Here is a 24391-nt window from a genome sequence, read left to right as displayed (position 1 = left end):
TGAAGGTTTCCCTTAAAAGCATTTTGTTGTGTTTTGGGGAGATTCTGTTCCCTCACGTGAGGCAAACACTTAAACCTGGAGAAGCTTGACCTTGACTGATTCCCTTATCACCCACTGGTGTTGTTGCTCTGTCCCTTCAATATATAAAAATGAATAAATGTAAACAACTATGGTTATGAATTGAAATACTCTTTATGTGTTAGAGGTTGTTTAGTTAGTTATTCGTGGCAAAATGGCGCCACTGTGCGTCAGCAGGCCCGAATCGCACATGACGGGGAACTTTTCATGGAGGGCGCACATACATCACCACTAGAGGGACCACTGTGTTTTGTTATTGCCAGATTCCATCTGCTATGAACCTGTAGTACGAGACCGGAAACAGTTTTAAACCGTACAACATCATTCCAATGGTCGTGTACAAAAATAAATAATAAAGGGGGGAGGGGGGGGGGGGGGGGGGGGGGGGGGGGGGTCTGTGTTTTTTTTTTTAAGTGTATGTAAAATATGTTATTGGTTTTAAAATAGTGTTTCATTTTTTAACTACAAAACCATACACAATTCAGCAACATGATTGAATTGATTATCACATAATTGTTGCTTACTATGAACCAAGCAACTGACTATTTTGAAATAAGGTAAATTACACAATTCAAATCAGTTACAAACTTGTATTTGTTGTTGACATAGTAAAGCAAATTATTGTATTTATAAAGTTACTGCATTACCCTTTCCATTATAGAAACATTCAACGAACAATTAAATAAAAGAAATTTGCAATAGATTTGGAGTAAAATTGTATGTTGTGTTATTGCCTTGAAATGTTTTTAACTTACTGTTTTCCTCATTCCTATTTTTTAATAGGTGCTATAACTGGCAAAAAAAAAAACAACAATAAGGAAAAAAGGAGAGGAAGAAAAGAAACAAATAAAACGCTTTTAATATTTCAGCATCTCTAATAAAAGACCTTTGTTTCGTAAAGCGGCACCGGAACTTCCTGTCTTCACTCCGTTACCTTGACTCTGCTACTGTCAACATTCAGTCGTCTCCGAGCTGTCACGGCAACAGCAGTCGTCCGTCCGTCCGTCTCGCTCGCTCGCGTCCTCAGCGCACAGTAATGCCACCCAGTTTCACGTCTTTGGGGGGGAGACTACAACCGTAACTGAGTTGCCGTTTGTGGACTTTGTGTGAGCGAAGCTCGGCAGAGGCGTGTCTGTAAGTAGAGCTTTGTGGCCGCGAAGGCTCGGAGAGAAGATTCTCATCATTTCCTGTGACTTTGACAGTTCGTTGCCGCCCGCTCGACGGCGACAGACCAGACACCCCGACGAGGTAAGTTAAGGGCACGAGTCCAGCCCAGGTTTTAAAAGTTGCTAGTTACGCGGCTGATGGGACTAAAGTGACTTCTTGTGGCCCGGTGTCCTGGGTGCATCTCTCTATTCGGCTTCAGGATGCTTCAGTCGGTTAGTCGATGGACAGCCTCTCGTTAGTTTCGAAGTTAGCACGTTATTGTTAGCTAGCGTTACATGTCAGAACTGTCTTTCAAAGTGTATGTTAAATTAATGGGGACGTGCGTTTTGTGTACGGTGTCATCCCCCCCCCCCCCCCCCCCTCAATATATTTTCGAATCTGCGTTTGCAAACCTCAACTTCAATTCAATTTCTGCTCAACTCGAAATTTGGGTTGAGGTAGCGTTAACCTGAACTCTTAAGTTTTCAGCCGAAACGTTGTGGGACAGACGCATTGGGGGAGAGAGAGAGGGGGAGATGGAGAGGGGGGGGGGGGGGGGGGGACTCCCGTGTTTTCCTCTGCTCCTGTGCTGCACTTGTTGAGTGCGTCGACAGCAAAGACCCTGCTGTGTCATTATGGCCTGCTGTTTTAGCTGAATATGATAAACCCGGGGCGTTTCTAACAGGCGAAGTGAACTGGAGCCAAAATGTCCTGGGGCTTGACATTTTGTTAGCAATAATGCAGACATGGCTTTGTTTGTTATCTTTTTCTTTTTTTTTAACTTTTAATAAATAAAAACAGTAGACACACTACAGCTTATTGTGCAAAGTTAAACGTCTGCACTTCTTGCATGATTTTAATTCACTTTACCTCAGTCTCCCTTCAATATTTCCATGGTTGTTTGCCGTATTGGAAACTAATAAGGTTACAGATATTTAAATGAAAGCACCAAAAAAAAAAGCATTTTTTTTTTAATCTGATTTAATCTGAATCTTTCATATCTTTCATATTTCCTATAAAAAAAGAGAGCCCTTCATACTTTTTTTTTTTTTTTAAAGAAAGAGTTCCTGATAAGAAAAAGGGTTTAACTTGGCCTCATACCCAACGGCTATCTCGTCTTTCCAGTGTCCCACATCATTTTACTGCAACACGTACAACATGCAGCTGCATTTTATTCATGTTTCCGTTTAGATTTTCTTCCCCCCCCCCACCCCCCCCACCACCCCCCCCACCCCTTCTGGGTGAAGTGAAAGAAGCTTACCTGGACATTTCGTACAGAGAAAGGCAGTAATGAAATGCCCAAAAAAAAACAACTTTTGAATCATTAACATTTCTTTAACTCCTCCATGTAAGTAAAACAAGTATATTCATAATGAACAGTTACAACATTTTGCAAGACATACACTAAGACAGTGTTTCCAACGGTTGAATTAAGTTACAACAGTTAGCAGAGTGCTGTAAGACGAAAAGGACTTTCTAGCAGGGATCAAGTAGAAAACTAAAAGCACAGAGTGAGAAAATGCCGTGCAAGCATCTAGTTTACATTGATACAAACAGACCTTATTAGGTAGCTGCTCAGCTTATATGACCGCTGATGTTTTCCCCGTCTCTTTCACAAAGTGCTTCGGTTAATTTGTCTAAATGCACACAGATGACTCGTCTGCTCTGCATATCTGAGTCATGTTTCACTGGCGCTGTCCTAAAGTTAGCCGCAGTTTAAAGGGAGACTGATTTTCTGCATTCCTTTCGATGCCCACCTCTTCCCACAGTTTTCACTTTTTGTTTTCTTCCACAGCCTTTTATTCCTGTACTTTTTTCTACAGTACTTTTATGGCTTTTAAACCTAAAATAGTGTAAAAAAAAAAATCACATCTAAACACTCATGCCTGTTCCATTTTGTTGTTGTTCCTTCTGTAATTTTATTTCTTTGGCCTTTCAGTCTTGTTTTTCTGTGCCTTTCTCTCCACCCTGCCAGCGTCTTTGTCCCAGACTCCTCTAGGTCTTTGTTGGTTTTCAGTTTTTCCTCTCTTCACTCAAATCTACTTGTGTGCTTCCATGTCCCTTTTTTCATCTTTCTTTGTGTTCTGCCTGGGTCAGTGGTCAGACTACTGGACCGGTTACAGGGCCCCGGCCCTCACCAGCCCAGTCCAAGTATCATCACTACATCCAGATTTGAATCTACTTTAGATCCCTGCTAGTGATTTACAGGGATCACTAGAGATAAACGATAGAAGGGGCGGCTATAGCTCAGTTGGTAAAGGCAGTTGCTTACGGACCACAGGGTGAGTGGTTCGATCCCCGGCCCTGGCTATATGTCGAAGTGTCCCTGGGCAAGACCCTGAACCCCTAACCGCCCATTCCCCCTCCCCAGCGATGCAGTGCCGGTCCAAGCCCGGTAGAAATTGGGGAGGGTTGCGTCAGGAAGGGCATCCGGCGGAAAAACTGTGCCAAATCAACATGCGGACAAGGATCCGCTGTGGCGACCCCGAGCTCACGGGATAAAGCCGAAAGGAGAGTAGTAGACTAGAGATAAACGATAGCGACTCATTTCCAACTGTGGTATATAAAAAAAAATAAATATCAGTAGTATTATCAGTAAAAATATAATGAATTAGCTAGTTGCAGCCTTAGGTCACACATGTTTGCACATGCTGTTTGTGGTTTTGTGTGTGTCAGTTTCAGCATATTTTACTTTGGCACCAGAGTGGAGCCACCCTGCATTATGCAGTCCTCATACTCGTGAAGGAATTTAACATGTATTTGTTTATACATTATACATTAATTCATCGCTTGAACATCCTCCTTAGGTTGATGTGAGATGCCAAGAGGATGACTGAGGCAGCACTGAGATGGTTTCACTCTCAAGTTTTGCCTCTAATTCACTTCCTGTGGGCACAATAGTGGCAATACCTGACACGCAAAGTTGGTGATGTGCTTCTTTTCTGCTTTCTATCTTCATAATTCACGAAGATAAATTTTGTATTTATCCAGAGGAAAGTGTAAGTGTTGGTTTAAGCAGGATTTAAGTCTATTTTTAGCAAATAGTTCATCCTACTCTAGATTACCAGTGCATTTATTTATTTATTTATTTATTCGCACATTATTCCCCCAAGAGATGATCAGTTTCCCCTCTGTGTATTGTGGTGCCTTCCCGTCATCCTGCACTTTGCCTATTCGTGTTTCTACAGACTCTGTAATCGTACCTTATAAACAGAAATAGATTATTGAAATGCAAGCGTGACCAAAGAAAAACATGCTTTTGCAGCAGATCTTTAGTGGGTCGAAGGCTTTTCCCCATGTAACTTGGTCTCTATCAAGTGCATAGGATGGTGAGGGTACACAGAAATGTGAGATGCACTCAAACATTCCCACAGTACTTCAGTGGGAATAATTGACAATGACAGCAAAAGAGGAGAAATTGCTTTGTGCAGGGGTGTCCTCTGAGGAAAGGGTTGGCATGTTCACAAGGGGGGGAAAGTGCTGAGCTCACTCGCAACGCGATGAAGTGAAAGCTGGGATTTAAAGGAATTCATGTACAAAGTGCTCCCCTCTCTGCACTCTCAGCTAAAGCCTATTGGAATGCAATAAAGCGACAAATGCTACTGTAAGTGTGTGGCAGGGAGGCATTGGTTTGCTCAATGGTGGAGCGAGGCTGTTGTTGCTGTGGTATCAAAATATTTGGTACCCTTGTTGCTGTTTGTTGGTTTTGTGCTAATGATAGAGATCAGCAGTAGAGTGTTCAAGTGTGATGTACTGGTAAAAAATACATATTCTCAGTTCTTGAAATATAAAGAATATGTGTATGTCGTGTCTGACAGGGAGTTATATATTTATAAACTTTTAACAGTTTGGTCATAGCATCCTCTTTTGGTAATTGATTTTTAACCAAGGTTGCTATGAAAGAGAATCAAATCTAGAATTAGAGTTTCATGTAACATTGTCTGTCACTCATCTGGCAATTTAGGCAAATTCGATAATTGCATGTATTGAAATTCCTATAGGATGCAAAAGTCAGAGGCTAATGTGCAAACTGGAAATGCATGAATATTATAGATGCAAGCAAAAGTAATGGGACTGTTTGGCATTTTCTGCACAAATGTGTCGTAAAATGTGATTTGATCTTCACCCAAATCACAAATATAAATCTATTAACAGACCTATTTAACATTCAAAGTGATGGGGGGAAAAAGTAATGGCAACACTAGGCTCCTGATGTCGCTGAACATCAACCTGTCATTCAATGAAATGAGAATGGAGGTGTGGTTTGGAACCATGTCAGCTGATGGGAGCCTTGCCTTTAAAAAAGAGATCCTGCAAGACATTAGGTATTTGTCAGTCCACAGTTAGACTAATTGTCTGTAAATGGAGACCATTTGATACTGTGGCTACTCTCCATAGAAGTGGACGCCCATAACCATAAAATACTAGCGCTGCAAAAAGCCACAACACAACCAAATGGAGAAATTGTGCAGCACATTTATTGATTTTGTTGTGTTTTGGCTTTTTGCTGCACTTCTTTTTTTTTTTTTTTTTTTTCTTTAGATGCTGCACCTGTGTTGTGAAAATTATGTCTTTTTGCATGTATTTTCTCAAATTAAACGACTATAGATCTCAGGGCCACTGCAGTTTATTGATACTATTACCGATCCAATCTAGCGTTTTTTGCTTTGTGGAAGAACAGGTGCAGCAAAAAAAAATCTGTTTCAGTATGACGCTGTTTTGTTTTGATGTAGCGTAAACAGAAGAGACCCATCTGCTGGTGTTGGCAACCACAGTTGGCAACACGGTTGTTAGGTGTAGTCATGAGTGATGTTGCTATTATTGCCTTTTTACAACATTGATGCAGTTTAGTAATGTTCCGATTGACCTTGTCAGTCTTTTGTCTGTCAGTCTGAATTCCCCTGAATTATTCTAAAATTTAGTTTGTGCATACACGGGACCAGTTGGTGAATCTAGTCTACAATCTACAAATCAATCTCGATTCCTAAAATCTAGAGATATATCTTTGCTGTGCCTGTTCTCAGTAACGTCAAACGTGTTATATCTGAAATATATCTGAGTAAAATTGTTATTTGTTGAATGTGGTTCAGTTTTGCTGCATAATGTGTAAAATGTCTAGTTTGTGTAAAAAAAACATTTTTATTAATAATTAATATTTTGTTATTAGTAACCCCAATTCTAAAAAAGTTGGGAAGATGTGTGAAACATAAATAAAAACAGAATGCAATGATTTTGGAAATCTCATCAACCCATATTTTACTCACAATAGAACATAAACAACATATCAGATGTTAAAACCGAGACCTTTTAATATTTCATTGAAAATATTAGCTCATTTTGAATTTGATGGCAGCTACACATCTCAAAAGTTGTAAGAGGGTGATGGTTACCATTGTGTACCATCCCCTCCTCTTTTAACAACTTTCTGTGCGGAGACCAGTTGCTGGAGTTTTGGGAGAGGAATGTTGTTCCATTCATGTCTGATTTAGGATTCTAGCTGTCCTGGTCTTTCGTTGTCGGAAGTTTTGCTTTCTATTGGTGAAAGGTCTGGACTGCAGGCAGGCGAGTTCAGCACCCGGATTCTTCTCCTGTGAAGCCATGCTGTTGTGGTGGATGCAGTATGTGGTTTAGCATTGTCTTGCTGAAATATATACAAGGCCTTCCCTGAAACAGACGTTGTCTGGATGGGAGCAGAGGTTGCTCTAAAACCTCGAGGTACTTTTCAGTATTGATGGCTGTGAGGTTGAACTTGGAAGGAAGTAATGTTAACCTAAATTGGGATAAATAAAACACAAAAATATAAAATATGGGGGAAATATATGAATAAAAGTCATTGAGAAGAGAAGGAGTGGGGAGGTGATAATTAAGTTTCTGGGGAAATGGACAACAAACACACGTGCTATTGAATTTAATCAAAGTGTTAAAGTCTGTTTTACTCTTTTAACATAACCAGAATAAGAAGTGGATGCTTCATCAGTGTGGTTAACCATAGCGATGTCACCAGTATCTAAGCTGGTTTTATGTTAAAAATGATTGTGTAAACTACTGCTATGTTCATTTAGTTAGCTAACTATTTTAGTTACAACATGTTTTGGGTTTGTGTCATCATTAGTTGTATGACATGTAGTGTAAAATGGAAAGAGGGTTTTATGCGTGTATTCAGCATGATATGCTAACCAGTCATGTGCATGTGCATTTGTGCAAAGTGCACATGATTTTTGTATTTCTTTTAAAATATGCTAAACCTGATCAGTGTGGATCAAAGATGGAGGCTTTTGAACTGTCTGCTGAAAACAAGCTGGATGGTCCCTCTCTTCTTTAGTCCACAGGACACTGTGTCCCTGGTTTCCAAAACGAATTTCAAATTTTTATTCATCTGACCACAGAACAGTTTTCCATTTAGCGTCAGACCGTTTTAAATGAGTTTTGGTCCAGGGAACACGGCAGTGTTTCTGCATCGTGTTCACATGTGGCTTCTTTTTTAACGTACATTTGTGGATGGCACAGCGAGCTGTGTTCACTCAGTGATTTCTGGAAGTGATCCTGAGCCCATGCTTTGATGTCCAGTAGAGAATCCGGCCGGTTTTTAATGCAGTGCTGCCTGAGGCCGCAAAGATCACTTGCATCCAGTTTTGCGTGCAGAGATTCCTCCTGAACCTTTTTCTGAAATTGTTCCACAATTTATAGATGTAGTTTGTCTCATGCCCATCTTTACATTTGAGCGGCTCTGCCTCTCTGAAAAGCTGCTTTTAACTCACTCAACTCATTGCACTCTGTTTACTTATGTTTTCACCTCTTACCCAACTTTGGAATTTCGGTAGTAGATGGCTACATTAGCCGTCTTAAATCACAAGAGTTCTGAAAAACCGTGACGTGAATGATTGTATATGTGGACCCTCAAGAGTTTAAGTCTGTCTGCAAGGCCAACAAACGAACCATTTACACTGTTCTGAGCTTTACATTTGTTTTTGAAGAGATATTATTTCTTACTACAAGACACAAAAAGATAGAATTCATTCAAACCGTTTTTGGTTTCACCTTTATTCAGTCTGTCGACGGCGGGGAGCTAACGCTAGCTAACTAACTAACAGCTGTCTGCAGACATCAGAGTGATCTCTCTTTCACACCAACGGTGCAGATGATTTAATGTTAGAGGGATCATTGTGGATATGCTGAACTCGGTGTCTGCTACTGATAGTACATGTATAGCTGTGTGGGGTAGCATTTATGTACTTACATGTTCACATTATTATTGCTCAACTTTTTTGCACGTGTAAGACACTAATTGATGCAATATTAGTATCAAATCATGAATCAAATTGGATTGAAATTGATCAATTCAGGACTGCGTGAATCGAATTGAATCGGTGGATCAGTACCAATGTCCAGCACTATTGTGGAGAGTTGGAGTGAAAAGAATGCAATGGTCTCCACTAATTAAAAATGAAATAATTTTATGGGCTTTCTGACGGGGGAGGTTACTGCGTGTGCCTTAACGCTCACTTCCTGTCTGGGTCTGTTGGCTGCAGACAGCCACAGCTTCCCTTCCTGTCATCTTCTGCCACTCTTCTCAATAGCACCAGTTAGTTGCTTTTCTGCTGCAGTGTTGTCTCCAGCTGACATCAGAAAGCAAATAATTTGAACTTTAACTATATGTTAGTTCTTCCGAGAGCCCACATGTCTATTAAAGACGAGCAGAAACAGAAGGCTGCAGGACATACTATGAAATTACACAGTCTGAAGGTTTGGTGGCTTTAGGAGATTTATAACTTTGAAATCCTTATTACCTAAATCCTACCTCGAATGGCTAATTTGTCCCGAACGTCTTGTATTGATCTGTTGCATAAATGGAGAACTGAAGCAATGATTGGTGCTTCCTGATGTCCCCTTGTCATTAGAAGTACACTAGCCAGCTAACATGTTGCGGTATGCTTCAGATCACATGGAGTTTCTTGTATTTTTATCCACTGGCTTCTCCACATGGACGTCAGATGTCAGTATCTGGTAATGCAGATTAGCTGAGTGCAGATATTCTACATTCCAGTACCTGTTACCTGTATCGTATTTACTGCAACTGTGGACAAAGCAATGCTTGGCCTGTTTTTATAAATTAGAAAAAGACGCAGCATATTACAGTTGTGTTGAAAAAAAACAATTAACCTGTTACAGTGTTAATAGCATTAATTTGTTCTCCTGCTTCTTGCCACCTTGCTGTTAAACTGATACTATTGTTCAGTTTAAGCATGGTGTGTCAGGTAAGCTATGCAGGTGTTCATCCTGTATAGTCTGCAACAAATTCTACTTGTTTGTCAAAGCTCCTGTGTTTAGATGCATTGTCTATGTTTTTTTATATTTTTTTAATGCTCTTTCTTGTTGAGTGTTTGAGCAGCAGGACGGCTTTTGTAGATTAGCCGGATTACAGACAGCCAAGATTAGCCAAGAGAGCATCTGCCAGAACTGCTAAGAATTATACTAGCTTAACTCTTACAGTACTACTACTATTAGTGCTACTGCATCTTTTTTAGTAGCACTAGTAGTCAATTTCTACCACCCATGCATTCCAGGTCATGGTAGAAGAGCTTTATGATTTTGCTGAATTTATTTCCTTAAGGGTATAATATATATTATGGCCACTGATTTCGCTTTAAGTTGATGTGAACTGTGTGTCAAATAGGGCTATTCTTCTAGTATTTGTCTCCATCTGATACAATAACATATTGGTGGTTTAAGTCTCTTAAGCCAGCAGTAATGCCACAAGTACTGTCACTATTCCAATACTTTACCTTTTTACTGTTACTAATACTACTAAAATACAATTAGACCCACAGCTGCTGCAAAGGCTCCAAACCTGCCTAGTATTGCCAATACCAGCTGTAATGCTGCTGGTGCCCTGGTGCTATTTTAGTAGAGAAGAATGACATCTCTCCAGGCAGCATATTGCCCAGAACAGTTCTCGGGTGTGATAACCTCGCTTAGTTTTACATTATAAAGAATTGAAATGTGTTGGACTTGAATATGGCTCTAGAATATTGTAATTTAATAGAGCAACCAGTTGATAAAGTAATTGGCAGTTGACTTATTGAAAACCAAAACAAGCTGCTTGCAAACCTTGAAATCATGTATCGTATTCCTGCTTCCCTCGTGTTCTGATCAGATGTATCATGCAAATAAAGGGGCTATGTGAAAATATTGCTATCTCTCGTGTTTTATTATTCTTTCAGTCATGACTCGCAGGAGTTCTCGCCTGGTGTCCGGTGGCTACTATAATTCAGATGAAGAATCTGACTCCAGTACTGTGACAAACATATCCTACCGAGAAAACCCCGTCAAGTACGTAACTCTGACTCGTTCTGGAGTCTGCAACTGATTGGCAAGTTGTTTTACGGAATCTTTGTCCTTTGTTTAATGTGTGTGTTGTTCATTTTCTTCAGGGTTTTCAAGAAGAAGTCAGGGACCCGTAAATCTGGCTCCCGTACCTCCAGTCATGACCGTAGTAATGTTAGCTTACCCAGCCCTGAGCCGCCCGCCGCTGCAGGCCAGTCTACTGGTAAGAAAAGCACCACATCCCACTGTTCAAGAGTAATGACCTAATTTCCTGTCAACACAAAAGCAATAATAATAGAATGAATGAAACTGGGTTGGGCACATTTGTGGTTTGTTTAATTGAGTATTAGAGCAACTGAGATTCATTTCCCAATAACATTTTTGAAACATTATTTCACTATTTCAAATAGTCCAGTGATTACGCATAATAAAAATGCATGCGCTTTCAAAAAAAAAATTGATCTTACAAATTTTAGTACAAAGGGGAAAAAAAGTTCCCTTTTGACTGTTGCTGTCTTTTTTTTTTTTTTTTTTTTTTTTTTTTTTTTGTCTACTTCTCTTCTGCCCCATTCTGTCTCTTAGCCCCGAGTCCTCCTCCCCCTAGCAGCCAGACACCGTCAGTCGTGAGGACCACACCTTATGTCTTGACCCCAGCCACCCCTCGGCCCGCCTTAACTCCATCATCATCCCGGAGTCAAACCCCCGTATGCTACCATGCTTTGGTTCCAGGGAAGGGCACTGGGCTCTTCAGCTCCAGCAGACCAGCGTTACACCCCATGCCCGACCACAAAGGACAGAGGCAGACCGGTGTGGATAGCTCAGGGTACTCGTCCTCTGAAGGCACTTATAAGAAGCCCACAGCCGCCACCAGCACTGCCAGTAGAATTACATCTAGCAGTGGGGCCAGTCCTGGATACAAAAGCAAAATCAGCAGTGCCTTCTTTAGTCTGATGGGTGAGTACTGTAGTGTATAGCTGTGTGCATTATTGTATATTGTTGTTTTTCTATTGCAATATAATGTTTTAATGTTTCCTTTGTTTAATGCAGACTCACTTTCATTGAAGGCTGCTGCAGCACAGTTAAGAATAAGACATCTGGCAGCTTTAGGTATGATGTACTGTATGTGTTTAACTTTGAGTACTGGGACTGTTAAGCAGATTTGTACAGTCCCTGTCCACCTTCTGATGTGTCATGCTGTATACACATACTGCTTTCACATACTCGTACAATTACATCTTCAGATTGTTGCATGTTATTACTCTCCAGCTTATCAAAATCCCTGCGTCATCTTCTTCTTCTTGCAGCAAACACATCATTCAGTAGTCGCATGAAAAAGGCCTTTGGACTATTTCTCCTCCTTCTTCTTCTCATACTTCTGTGTAAGTGAAATATTTTAACACTGTAACTCCTATTTTCTGATGACTGTGCAGAATTTACTGACCAAACTGTGTTTGTGTAATAGTATATTTGTGACTTTTGTGTAGAGCTGTAAATAGGTTCTCACACCACTTGACTGACAAGATTTTACATTTTTAATACTGGGGTTTCAAAATGCGATTACAATGTCAGCAGTGGTGCTAAGGTCTGCCCCAAAATGTGTGTTTGATTTGCAGAGCACACCTGCGCGGTCTGCTCTGGTAACGTCGTGTCAGTTTTTCCTTGCACGTTTCTGTGTCAGTGTGACTGAATGAGTCACTATGAATGTGGTTGCAGTTTTCCCCGTACATGTTAGGGCCTTTTATCTTAGGAGGTTTAGGTGGAGTCGGGTGGTGTTTGCTTATGTAGACCGAGTGTTAAGCACTACTGCTTTGTTTTCTCCAGGTATTTGGTTCATCCTCCCCTGGTTGACCGCTTTCATCTCCCGCATGGCTGTGACAAAGACCCTGTCCCAGACAAAACCCACGAGTCAACCTGTTATCCCTGCTACTCAGCCACTTCAGCCCAACATCATACATTCTACACCTGTGGTGGTAGGGTTCAACTACAGGTCGCTTCCATCTCACTGCTTGTGTGTTTGGGATTAGATTAATTGGCACTGGTTGAGTAAGTGGGTAGACAGACAGATTATTGTAAATGTTTCCTGGCCCAGCTTTAACTGTTACACAATCTATTCTTATAGGTAAAGTATGTGGTTACAGGCTGGTAAACGTGGCTGTAATATAAACCTAAAGCATTAAAACAGCAAAGAGGTTTTAGTCTCGACGTTGATTTATCTTGGTCAAATGGAGTTTTGGAACCTGCAGTCACCTTTCATAGATCTTAAAAGCTCACGGATACAAGGAATCTAATAATGCCAGTACCTATACTGTATGTACATCAACTATAGGGGTGACTACATAAAGCAACAAATGGCAAACAAGCAAAATGCTTATTGAACAAACTTCCTCATGGGGCCTATTTATTTCGGGGTTGGTAACAGGAAAGTTTTTGGTTACATCAGTGGTGTGAAGATTTTTTTTAATTTATTTAAATTTTTTGTCCATACAGGATCCAGCCCTTGTTTCAGCTGCTGTAGAAGCAAAGATGCAGAATCTTTTGGTAAGATGCAGATCCCCTGCAAATCTCAAAAACATTTATTAAATAAGCTTAATAAGTATAACCAATTTTCGTGTGTTTGATCGCAGGCGGAGCTGCAGGTGAAGCAAGAACAGCTTCTCTCTCAGGTAGGAAAATCTCTTTGTTTCTGGCTGTGTCATGTGATCTGTGTCTTCTCTTGTCCATTTTCTGTGGCAGTTAACAAACTGCGGCTGATGATTAGTTGTAATGGACGCCAGACTCCTACAATATGAAAAAGAATCAGCTGTGCTGCAGTGATGGAGAACTGCAGAGAACACAAGCTGTAATTTTGACAATGTACAAATTACACTGGTATAATTACAGCAAAAAAAAAAAATAACCCTTTGGTAAAGTTTTACAGTTTATCTTTTCAAGGTAACTCCGTATATACAGTCTAATAAGGAGTTGTAGTTGTTGAGAAACTAGTTCATTAAATGCTAAAAATGTGATGTCAGCACAGGCATATTTTCTTATAGCCTCCAACCAGCTCTGACAGTACTGATCTTTCTCTCTCAGATGAAGGACAGAATACAGCTGGACATGCTTAATATGAAAACAAAGCTGGAGGCTGTGGATGTGGACAGTCGCTTGCATCTAGAGCAGGAGGTCGCTGCGCTCAACAGGCAGATAGCGGATTACCAGACGGCGAGTCGCGGTGCTGCTGCCAGCCTCAGCCTCAGGATCCAATCTTTGGAGGACCAAAATGCCAAGGTGACCTCTTTTAACTCAGACTATCCTGTGTTTTACGGTTGGAACCTCCCAACCTGAACCAGTTTGCTTTGCATGATTTTAATGGGATTTCCTGCTTTGCGTAGCTGTCACAGGAGTTGTTGTCCATCCAGCTGATTCCTTCTCCGGAACCCCATCCTGACACCAGTGCCACCACCGTCCACAACCACATTACCCCAGAGCTTCATCAGGCCTTGGAGAAGTGGTTGGCTGACCGCATTAAGGTTTAGATGTTGATGGATTAGATAACTAAGACCGCTTACTACCTTTAAAAGCCATATAAACAATCCCATCAGATTCCTTCAAGTGATGTATTGAATATAAATGCTTTTGTGTGTGTGTCTGCACACATCAGTTCTTACAGTATGTGTTATCTGTGAATGTTAACCAGGAGCAAGATGTAATCAAGCTTGTTGGCAAAGAAGGTTCCTCAGACTGGGGACGTCCCATGGCTGATAAAATGGCGGACTTTGCCCTGGAGACTCAAGGTAAGAAGCGGTTGTTGTTGTTGTTGTTGTCAGCATTGCTTTTCTTTTACTTAAACTACCTTTTATTATACTTTTGAAATGTATTAATGTTGCAGTTGTGCCTTTATGCTTGTAGGTGCCAGTGTCATCAGTACCAGGTGTTCTGAGACGTATCGCATTCGTTCAGCATGCGTGACCCTCTTTGGTTTTCCTCTTTGGTACCCATCTGAAAGCCCGCGCACTGTTATTCAGGTACAGTGTCCTTGTCCTAGTACATTCTCTTATTCTCCCCTCGTCTTCTCTTTGAAGACATCTTTCTGTTTGTCAGTCTCTTAGTTCTGCGTAGATGAAGAGTATTAGCAGTTTCTAACGATGTCGCCACATTTTCTCCTTCCCTGCCAGGGTTACCCGGTGCTGCTTCCAGGTAAATGTTGGGCATTTCATGGTGCCCAGGGGACTCTCCTCATCTCTCTCTCTCACCCGGTGACGATAACTCACGTGACAGTGGACCACCTGCCGCGCTACAACTCCCCCACTGGCCGCATTGACTCTGCACCAAAAGACTTTGAAGTCTATGTGAGTGCTTCCATTACAGATGTGCAGCAGCGCATTTCCTGTGTTGCATTGGATCAGTTGCCTCGTGTGTGTTTTCTGTTCCAGAATATATTCACATTATTGACAAAACATTGCTATCTAAGCTGCTTAGACCCAGTTTAATTTCCAGAAGTGTGACATGTTATTTTACAGTCTGATATTCCAATTTACATCTTGGAAAAGTTAACACTGTTTGGCTTAATTGCTTAAGTGCATACTGAGATGAGTGAAAATTATTGGATGTAAAGTGACAAGACTACAGCCTGTATAATGTTGTACAGGGATGCATTTTGCCATAGTTGGTAGCATCGACTTGGTTCGTGGCTAAAGGGGTAATTCGGTATCGTTTTTTATTTTTGGTTGTGAATAGTTATCTCTGACATAGATTTTGTGTCCCATTCCCCAGGGAATGAAAAACGAAAGCGAAGAAGGAACGCTGCTGGGGACATTCACTTACGATGAGAACGGAGACTCCACACAGACTTTTAAGCTGCCTGTAAGTTCGAACTAACCACTCGAAAAGTGAGATTTTCTTACTATGGCCTAAATGTCATCATGTACTGATGCATCCGTTTACTAAATCTTTGTTAAATTGTATCTCTCAATTTTTCTTTTCTCCTGTGTCTCCATCCCCACGCCCTCTATGCAGAATCCCACTGATGAGGTTTATCGATATGTCGAGATGCTCGTCCTAAGTAACTGGGGTCATATTGAATATACGTGTCTCTACCGCTTCCGTGTGCATGGAAAGATTGCCTCCACGTGAGATTTACTGATGGCAACATCACCGATCATTCCAACGTATATGAACGTACATTTGCAATCTACGCGTTTTAGAGTAAAATTGTTATATTTATGATCTGACATGGCATCAAGACCATATGCTACTGATAAAATATTTTGTGTTGACAAGTTTCACTGCTGTGCTTAGTATTAAAGTGACTGAAGGTTTTGTGCATATTGATCACTTGCATAAAATGAAATGCTAAACCCAAGACGCTACCTTTTGAAACCATTTGTGATAATCGAGTGGTGGAAACTTAATCCTTTAGATAATAGGAGCGTGCCATAAAATAGCTTTTGAATTATTGATTGCGCTTTGAAGCAATACTAATTACAGAGTTTATAATCCCACCTGTGTAAAAGCCCAACAACATTACATTTCGGCACGTTTTGCCGCCGGAGCTGGACGGAGGCATTAACCAGTGGCAGGGTTTTTAAGATGACTCAATTCTTCATTTAAATTACAATAAATGGTTCTGAGACTGGAACCAGCAACACGTCTCGTTGCCAGATGATAATGTGACAGTAATGCAGCTACGAAGCTGACTGGTAACACGGTCTGTCTGTGTTTTGGACACAGCATTGATTTCAAAATGTATTATCTTTACAGTATCTGAAGTTTAGTTTGACGTTTTGGATCAAGAGTATTATTTTCCTACTATCAGAATGGGCTGTTATTTCTTTTGATTGTTGGTTATTGTTATGACTAATGTTTTGTGCCATAGCACAACAGGTTTAAATTACACACACACACACACACACAGACAGACACACACACAGGGCAGCAGTGAATGGTTTGTTTGTTTGTTTGTTTTTTCAGTATTGTTTCATCATAAATCTCATTTATCATTCCTACAACATTGCTTTGCTCTTTTTGACGCTTTTAATTTTACTGCCTGTACTCGAATACTTGAAAACCGCTTTGAAATGCGTCACGTTGATGCCATGATGTTTGTGTTTCTACTACTTGTACATGACACTTATATTTTGGATGAGGTACACAATAAGGAAAAACATGTTTATTCAATTAGAAATTGAGAATATTCCTTTATTAATTAATACATTCTGTCTGTAGGATAAGCTTGACAATTAATTCGGTAACTTCCAGCATGATATTATGTTTACTATTTAAAATCCACCTGTTAACACAGCTATCATTTGGACGGCTCACAGCAGAACCGTGTTTGTCAGTATCTTTCAGTCATTTTCAGCGTATTAATGTTTGTATGGTGCATTTAGACAGGATGGTTTTTTTTTTTTTAATAACGTGCACTAGAGGTCAATACAGGTTGCCATTATCGATATAAAACATATAATAGTGCTAAAGGAAATATTTAAAATATTTTGTTTCAGACAGTTTTGGTTCTGATGATGACTTGGGGGAATTACAACCCCATAGTAGATGTGGTGTTTTGTTTTTTTTTTAATAAAGGATATGAGTGAGGATGAATGCTAACTTTCTACCTTCTAAGAGAACAAAATATTTTCATACATTTTGTGCTGGTTACATACATTTAAATTGTAATGCACTTCCTGTTGTATTTAAACAGAGGTGTAAATTATACTTAACTCATACTTAAAGATGTTGGTACAGTTCTTGTGTTTTTTATTTTGTTTTTTGTTTTTTATCCTTGCTTAAATATCTGCATTACATATGACCATGAATTATGATTTGGAGAACCTACAAACCTTTGCAGCTTTCTCTTGGTGGAAGCGCTTTTATTTAAATGCACTCAATTGAAACTTGGTTGCTTGTGAGATGTGACACATTATGCACCACATGGTAACATTTCTAATGTATCTGAGATTTTCTTTCCTTGACCCGAGAGAGGGGGAAACATTTGTTTTCACATATAAAGGCTGTTGAGCAGCCTGTCTTGTATGTAAAGCCATCAGTTAATTTGAGATTTTTACGTTACATGTCTAATAATGTATGAATTGTTTGATTGTTCTCAATTTTAAATATCCTAAAAGACAACTTTAATAAATAAAGAGGTAATTACCTTCGTTGGCATTTCTTTATTAAACCCAGTCATGTGTCAGATTATGTCCAAGGTGCCTTTTTGTCAAATACAGACTTAAGACAGACTCATTGCAGAGCAAATTCACAAACTGACGGATTATTATAAACTGCAATATTTTCTTTCTGTGAGTAGTTGTGACAAGGTCATAAAACTTCCTATATTTTTCCATATTTAAAATTCTAAATACATGTTATAAAAAACTAAAGTCAGGTTTTTTTAGAAATAAACTAACCCCTGCTCATTACATTACATACATGACTATTCTCAGATCTTTTTATAATAATTTCTTTCTGTTTTAGGACTATTCAGCTTTATTGCTAACCTTTGTATCCATAAAGTAAACAGAAAATATAAAGAGTCATATAAATAAATTCTATAAATGGTTATATTAGTTTCCATTTCAAAAGTAACCGTCCCTATACTGGCAACACAACATTAAAAAATGTAAGGTGATTGCATGAAGTCAGAGAAGTGTGCTTAAAGAAATAAAGGCATTAGCGATTTTCCCTTTCATATTAATATCTGTTTCATATATGGTAGGATTTTTCTGGGAGGGAATTCTTTCAACAGTGTTTTTGAACACCGTATGTTGTGTGTGCAGCAGGTCTGTGACTTCTTCACTCCATTGGAAAAAAAAATTGAAAATAAGGAAATAACAGTTTTGCTCACAATCTGCAACATACGCTATATTGCCAAAAGTATTCGCTCACCTGCCTTTAAACCCATATGAACTTTAGTGACATCCCCTTCTTAATCCATAGGGTTTAATATGACGTTGGCCCAAAGCCTTCTGGCAAGGTTTTCCACGAGGTTTAGGACTGTGTTTATGAAATACTTAATACACAGTGCTCGCAGTCTTCGCTCTAATTCATCCCAAAGGTGTTTTATCGGGTTGAGGTCAGGACTCTGTGCAGGCCAGTCAAGTTCTTCCACACCAAACTCACTCATCCATGTCTTTATGGACCCTGCTTTGTGCACCTGAATTCATTTATTTGGATGGGTGAGCGAAGACTTTTGGCAATATAGTGTAAATATGCCTGTTAGTAGTTTCAATTTTAATGTATTTGTGCACATATGTAACAATAAAACCTCCGCAGGGCAAATTTAAACAATGAAAAATAGCCCCAGATTAAAACCGCATGTCTTTCATTGTTACATTCTTAAAACAATAATAGAGAAATACACATTCAAATTATTTCTCTGATCTACACAGACTGGCTTCTATAATGTGACTTGTATTTATTCGCTTGTCACTAGTGAATAAATAAATAGCAGGCTAAGCAACAAGAGGTAGAAGGATGCACGATAAAACACGGTTGCCTTCCCGCTATTTACCTTTTAATGTAGCAGCTGTTGCTGTGCGCTGGGAATGTGTGTGTGTGTTCCAAGATGTCACCTTGTCAAGTGCTCTACATTATGCTTTGCTCCAAGCCACATGTTTCTTATTGTATACACTATTCTTATGTATTTTTAATCAAGACTGTGGAGAAACTGCATCAGAAACATGACGGCTATAACTTTATACGTTATTCTGTCTCCGTGCAGCTTTCGAGTGCAAATAAAATGCCAAGAATAAGTTTGCACTCGTGTCAAGCTTTTCACAGGTGAGGCAACGGCTCATGTGTACAGCCTGCATTAAGGCAGTATATGATGAAGTATCTATCTATAACAGAGCCTCCGTCACAGGGTAAAAATATTTGTGCCATTGTTTGGTTTGTGGATTACTTATAGTGTAGCACATTTTGCTGTGTATCGTATGTCATGCTGACCCCTGCCCTCCATCACAGTATTAAGGCCAGAGTGGGCTGATCGATGGCGAGTCACGGTGCAAATATGGATTCATATTTCCATTGTGTCATCACGGCAAAATGGAGCTTGTTAAACCCCTGGTTAATTCAGACTACATGCAGTTTGCTATTAGCCAGCACTGCAAATCTGAGAGAATAGCCCTGCTGATCTCATCAAGCTCTTCCAGAGCCACAAAAATATCTTGTTTTTGTTGTTATTTTTTCCAAAGGGGGTAGACTACTCATCTCTGCTGCTTCTAAAATGGTTGTGTAGTGAAACTTTTCGGTCTATGGTAAGAAGGTGTTTGTCATGGCTTTGCGAGCCTTTATTCCCCACAGGCTTTTCTTTATCAACACAAGTACAGTCTGGGCGCATTAGTAAGATCTTGCACTAGATTTCTCATTTATGCTTAGCTTGCATCACCTGTTTACTGAAAAGTGCAGAGTTGCATCAGTGAGTTGCATATTCAGCTGCAATGCTGATGGAGTTAAAGTGACTACAGGAACAGACCTGGGACCAGTTAACCCGTTTACCCCCTATTAGGGCCCCTATAAGTGGGAAAAATGACAAACAATCCAAAGCCAGCATTTAATGTTTTTGTAACGCAACAGCTCATGATATTGCTTGGTGCATAAGTTGCATTCTTGCATTACACACTTGTAACAGCATGTTCCCCTGGCTCAATGTAAACAAGCGTCTGTGTATATATCCATACTGTCCAATCACTACAACCGTCTCAGCATCTGTACATTGCATTTTTACCCAATCACAGTCGGTGGCTGACACCGCATTGGGGAAGGCTAGTTTGTGTTCCTCTGATTGGCTACCAAATATGTCTTCAGTCTCTGAAGATCGGGTTTATAAGCCCCTGGCCTTGACATGGTGCCACAGGAAGACACATTCTGTAGTTGGTGAAAAAGACCTGGACTGCCGGACCCCCCTGAACCTTGTTAGAGTAAGTTCATGGATGTAGAGAGTTTTAGATCAAAATTGTTTGGTGTGATTTTCTTTACATATGTGACAGGGACTTTTTAAAACAAATCCTTTTCTTTCTCTCTCTGAGCATTTCCTCCTCGTCCTACAGCCCAGCCACCGACCTCATGAACTGCACCAGCCCGAGTGGTCGCTGTGGACAACGACCGTGGTACGAGCTGCCCGAGTGTGCCGTGGCCCCTTACGCCTTCGTTTTTTACTTTGTGGTCAAGATTTTAAATTTTTGGGTGGGGACGCCATGTAACATCCTGGTCCTCTGGCAGATAGCCAGTAGGAAGCGTGACGCATCAACCTCCGACATCTTCTTCTTTAACCTGGCCATTCTGGATGTTTACTTCTGCTTGATGACACCCTTAGAAGTGACAAACCGACTGCTGCTCGACGACAATGGCGTTTGGTACTTCCAGAGGTTTGCATACGGGATCAAGGATGTGGCCCCACTCTTTCTGGTGAGTTTTCTTTGGTGGACTAAAGCAGTTGCATAAAGCATATTATAAAAAGCTTCTGCATTTTATAACTATGTAACCAGTTATGCTACTACTTCTGATAAGGTTCGCTGCTCTGTTTTAGATATAAAACGGGTAAGTGTCACTCACCTGACTAGGGTTGGGGGGGTGACTTCCATCTGTTTTATTTTTCAAAGGGAAAAGCAGTTAGAAGTGCAATTTCAAGCCAATTTGAGACAGGCCAGGGATCAGACAGTCTCAAGTTTGACTCTTTTTTTTTTAAGTGCATCACTCAATATTGGTATTGTGAAGGCAGAATAGAATTGTTTGGGGTATGAAGGTTCATCTCATTCATGTAGAGAAATCAATGTCAGGAAAAACTGAACTGCAAATGTATCCAAGTACAGTACGGCATATCCCAATCCTTCTCTTTTGTTCCAGATGTGTATCTGTTTGGATCGCTACATGGCTGTGGTCCACCCAGTACTGTTCACCACTATCCGTGACAAGATCCGTATTATCATTTCTGTGGTGATGTGGGCTCTCATTCTGGCTCACGGTTTGGTCAAGAGCGTCCTGGGAGTCATGAGCGTCAATGAGGTCTTCAGTAGTGTTATCATCATTGCCTTTATAGTCATGATGTTCTGCAACATCTCCGTCATCTGGGTCCTCCGTCGTTCTGTGATGGGTAAGGAGGAGATGCACCCGGTGAAGAAGAGGGCCTTTAAGATGGTGCTGATTACCTTGGCCATTATTGTGATCAACTACCTGCCTGTGGCTCTCATGCCCTTTGTGACCTTCTACTCGTATGTGGTGTTCCAGTGTCAGATAGCCATCAGTGTCTTCTCCATCATGGACCTGAGCTGCACCATAGAGCCTCTGCTCTACATCTCAAAAATGCAGGGTGTGAATGGGAGGTGCGGCTGCTGCAGTGTATCTAAGAAGCTAAATGATGCCAAAGTGTAATCAATGTAAAATTATTTCTAAGGACTCAACTGATCAGCTACAACATTAACACTGGTCATTAATGTTGTGGACGCCTTCACTGATATTTAACTTGGCTCTTTTGGTTCTAGTTTTGGGTAGAACATATAAATAAATGTCATTAAACTTCCCTCTGACCTTCCTATATAAGGACTTTAAAATAGGTTTTAATGCCAGTGAAATGTACTATACAAAAGTTACTTAGCAGATCAACACAGTGAAGCTAAATATATACAAGATGTAATATATGCAAATATAAATATATGCATTTCCCTGTTGTCAAACTGTAGTCATGGTGAACTGTGCAAATGATCCCAACAAAATGTAAAAACACGTATATTGACCATAGTTTGTCAGAATCTAAATCTGACATCTGGACTTGTACTTTGTTTTACCATTGACAAGTGAGAGAGAAGTAGCATTTCTGTGAAAGCAGCATGTAAAATCACAACATAAGACACAATTTTGTGAACTTTGCCGCTTCTGCAGTTAGTATTTCGTGCCCCTGCAGGTAAGAAATGCACGATGCTGTCCAACCTCCAGTTCGACACCATCTGTTAACATCGGATTTTTGTGCAAGTGTTTCGAGAAGAAAGAGCTTTATTCCCAACCACTCTTGAGTTTAGCGACCACAGCAACAGCCTCCAGATGGAAGCAGGTTTGCAATGCAGTCCTTGTCTTTTCTGTTGTGGTCTCCATATTTGCACCTTCCTGGAACCAGCAGCTGCCCAGATGTTTGTTCCGTGAAAAGAAATTGCCATCTACAACAAGATTAGAGCAGGCTACCAGTAAATACAAATTATTCAAAGCAATGCCGCTTATTCTTTGAGAAGTCGTTACGTAATCTTACATAATAACCAATCATATAACCCCCTCTCATTAACACATACACATATTTTCGTCCACTTAACTGACACCCTCGGGCAGTGCCTGGTTTACAAAGGACTTATTAAGCATTTACCAGGTCTTTAATTAAGCCTCGGTCAGCAACTCACCGTGGGCCCAATTAGCAGCAGGTAATTATCCAGCATAAAGACGGTGTAGCAGGGTAAAGTAAGCAAGCAAATGTAATTTAAAGAGATGATTTGTAAAACCAATTAGACTAACTGTGGCAAACTATGTTGTGATTTATGTTTAGAGGTAACATCTCCTTTCTTATAAGACTTAAGAATGACTTTAGAATGTGCATAGGCCTATGAGCAGCACACGCAAGTCTTAGGTTATATTAAAACTTAGTGGGCAAATTTAGCAAAGATTAAGTTACTGATGAATTATGCACATTTAAAACACAGATTCTTGTATATGTATGCAGTAAAATGGAAAATAGTGTTTAAATGTGATCAGCGCAGTGGGTATTGACTAGCGCTGCCGCCTCACAGGTGGAAGGTCCCTGGTTTGAATCCCTGGCCAGCTGCAACTTTTAAGTGCATATGTCTCAATGGGAATTTTCCAGCTTTCCTTTGACGTTATTTACTGCTGGAAGTGTGAAACAACATAGCGACAACAGGACTTTTCCTAAAGTATTAGAACGTAATAGTTTAAACAGTGACTATCCCTGGTTTTTGCCTTAGGTTGTATTTGTGACGGCAGTATCTGTTAGTAAAAATCGATATAAAACCCGAGCGGCCCATCGGGCACCAACAACCGAGCCACATTTAAAACCCACCCACATCACTTTTCTTACCCGTGATGATGGGTTGTTGTTTTTTTCCAGATGCATTTTATTTAGTTCCAGGTGGTTTGTTTCAAAACGTAATTTTGCTGTTAATGAGTGATGCCACTTTTTAAGCGACAGCACTAAAAGTCTGAATGTATTTGTAGAGGATCAGTGAATATTTCTGCGCAGCAGGTGGTAGCATATACCTCTGAATAAGCTATATAGCTGCACCTCCTGCTCCACCACTCCTGCGATCCTTAGCAGGAGGAACAACTGTCTCGGATAGTTACGAAGCACTGCATATTTGTGCATGGCTTTTTGTACTTTTTAGATCTTTCTCACCTCCTGCTTAAATGATCACGTAAGTATTAGCAAATCTGGTCAAACTTGAGCTAAAAGTGGCTAAACCTCAATGTGTGTCCTACCTCACTGGCCCCCTTTTTGTGTGTCCTTTTGTATGTATTTACACAGTAATCACTGTTTTTTTTTAACTGATATTCTCTGGACTTATGTCCTAAATATTTTGCCTTTTTTTACATTTGTAGTTTTCTGACATTGCTGCTCATATTATATAAAATACCACAATAATAATATGTAAAGTATCCACCCAGCACGGTGGATAGTGTCTCTGCTAAACCGCCTAGCTCTCAATGCTAACTAGTTATTGGTTTCACCAAAGACACATTATGTTTACTTTTTTATAAACAATTGCTGCAAAGGATCATTAATGTTCAAAAACACGAGTTAATAAACACGAGACAGATCAGATCAAGAAAAAAAACGAGATTACACAAGGACACATTAAAGTAAAAAAACATGCAA

The 24391-nt window shown here is 40.1% G+C and overlaps 2 protein-coding genes across 2 annotated transcripts; both read left to right on the top strand.

The window, feature by feature from the left end:
• Positions 1 to 1024: 1024 nt before the first annotated feature.
• sun2 (Sad1 and UNC84 domain containing 2) lies at positions 1025 to 17680 on the top strand. The gene is made up of 16 exons (XM_067498804.1): positions 1025 to 1326; positions 10446 to 10554; positions 10656 to 10771; positions 11131 to 11502; positions 11596 to 11655; positions 11853 to 11927; positions 12370 to 12518; positions 13036 to 13086; positions 13173 to 13211; positions 13621 to 13815; positions 13920 to 14057; positions 14225 to 14321; positions 14437 to 14552; positions 14703 to 14876; positions 15301 to 15390; positions 15544 to 17680. Exons 2-16 carry the CDS (start codon positions 10448 to 10450, stop codon positions 15658 to 15660), a joined length of 1896 nt encoding a protein of 631 aa, XP_067354905.1. The 5' UTR covers positions 1025 to 1326; positions 10446 to 10447; the 3' UTR covers positions 15661 to 17680.
• Positions 17681 to 20579: 2899 nt separating this feature from the next.
• On the top strand, positions 20580 to 21894 carry LOC137124642 (P2Y purinoceptor 1-like). The gene is made up of 2 exons (XM_067499752.1): positions 20580 to 20931; positions 21370 to 21894. Exons 1-2 carry the CDS (start codon positions 20590 to 20592, stop codon positions 21892 to 21894), a joined length of 867 nt encoding a protein of 288 aa, XP_067355853.1. The 5' UTR covers positions 20580 to 20589.
• Positions 21895 to 24391: the final 2497 nt, after the last annotated feature.

This window comes from Channa argus, chromosome 3 (assembly GCF_033026475.1).
Source record: "Channa argus isolate prfri chromosome 3, Channa argus male v1.0, whole genome shotgun sequence".
In the NCBI taxonomy this organism is placed as follows: domain Eukaryota; kingdom Metazoa; phylum Chordata; class Actinopteri; order Anabantiformes; family Channidae; genus Channa; species Channa argus.
Note: the sequence above shows the minus strand (reverse complement) of the source record. Positions and strands in the feature narration are given on the sequence as shown.

What these genes read in the sequence shown, in the direction of transcription:
- sun2 (XM_067498804.1), top strand. Translation starts at nt 10,448, where the DNA reads ATGACTCGCAGGAGTTCTCGCCTGGTGTCCGGTGGCTACTATAATTCA. An exon ending in CGCTGCAGGCCAGTCTACTG is followed by an intron (nt 10,772 to 11,130) that starts GTAAGAAAAGCA and finishes TCTGTCTCTTAG; the next exon opens with CCCCGAGTCCTCCTCCCCCT. An exon ending in GGTTGGCTGACCGCATTAAG is followed by an intron (nt 14,058 to 14,224) that starts GTTTAGATGTTG and finishes AATGTTAACCAG; the next exon opens with GAGCAAGATGTAATCAAGCT.
- LOC137124642 (XM_067499752.1), top strand. Translation starts at nt 20,590, where the DNA reads ATGAACTGCACCAGCCCGAGTGGTCGCTGTGGACAACGACCGTGGTAC. An exon ending in ATGTGGCCCCACTCTTTCTG is followed by an intron (nt 20,932 to 21,369) that starts GTGAGTTTTCTT and finishes CTTTTGTTCCAG; the next exon opens with ATGTGTATCTGTTTGGATCG.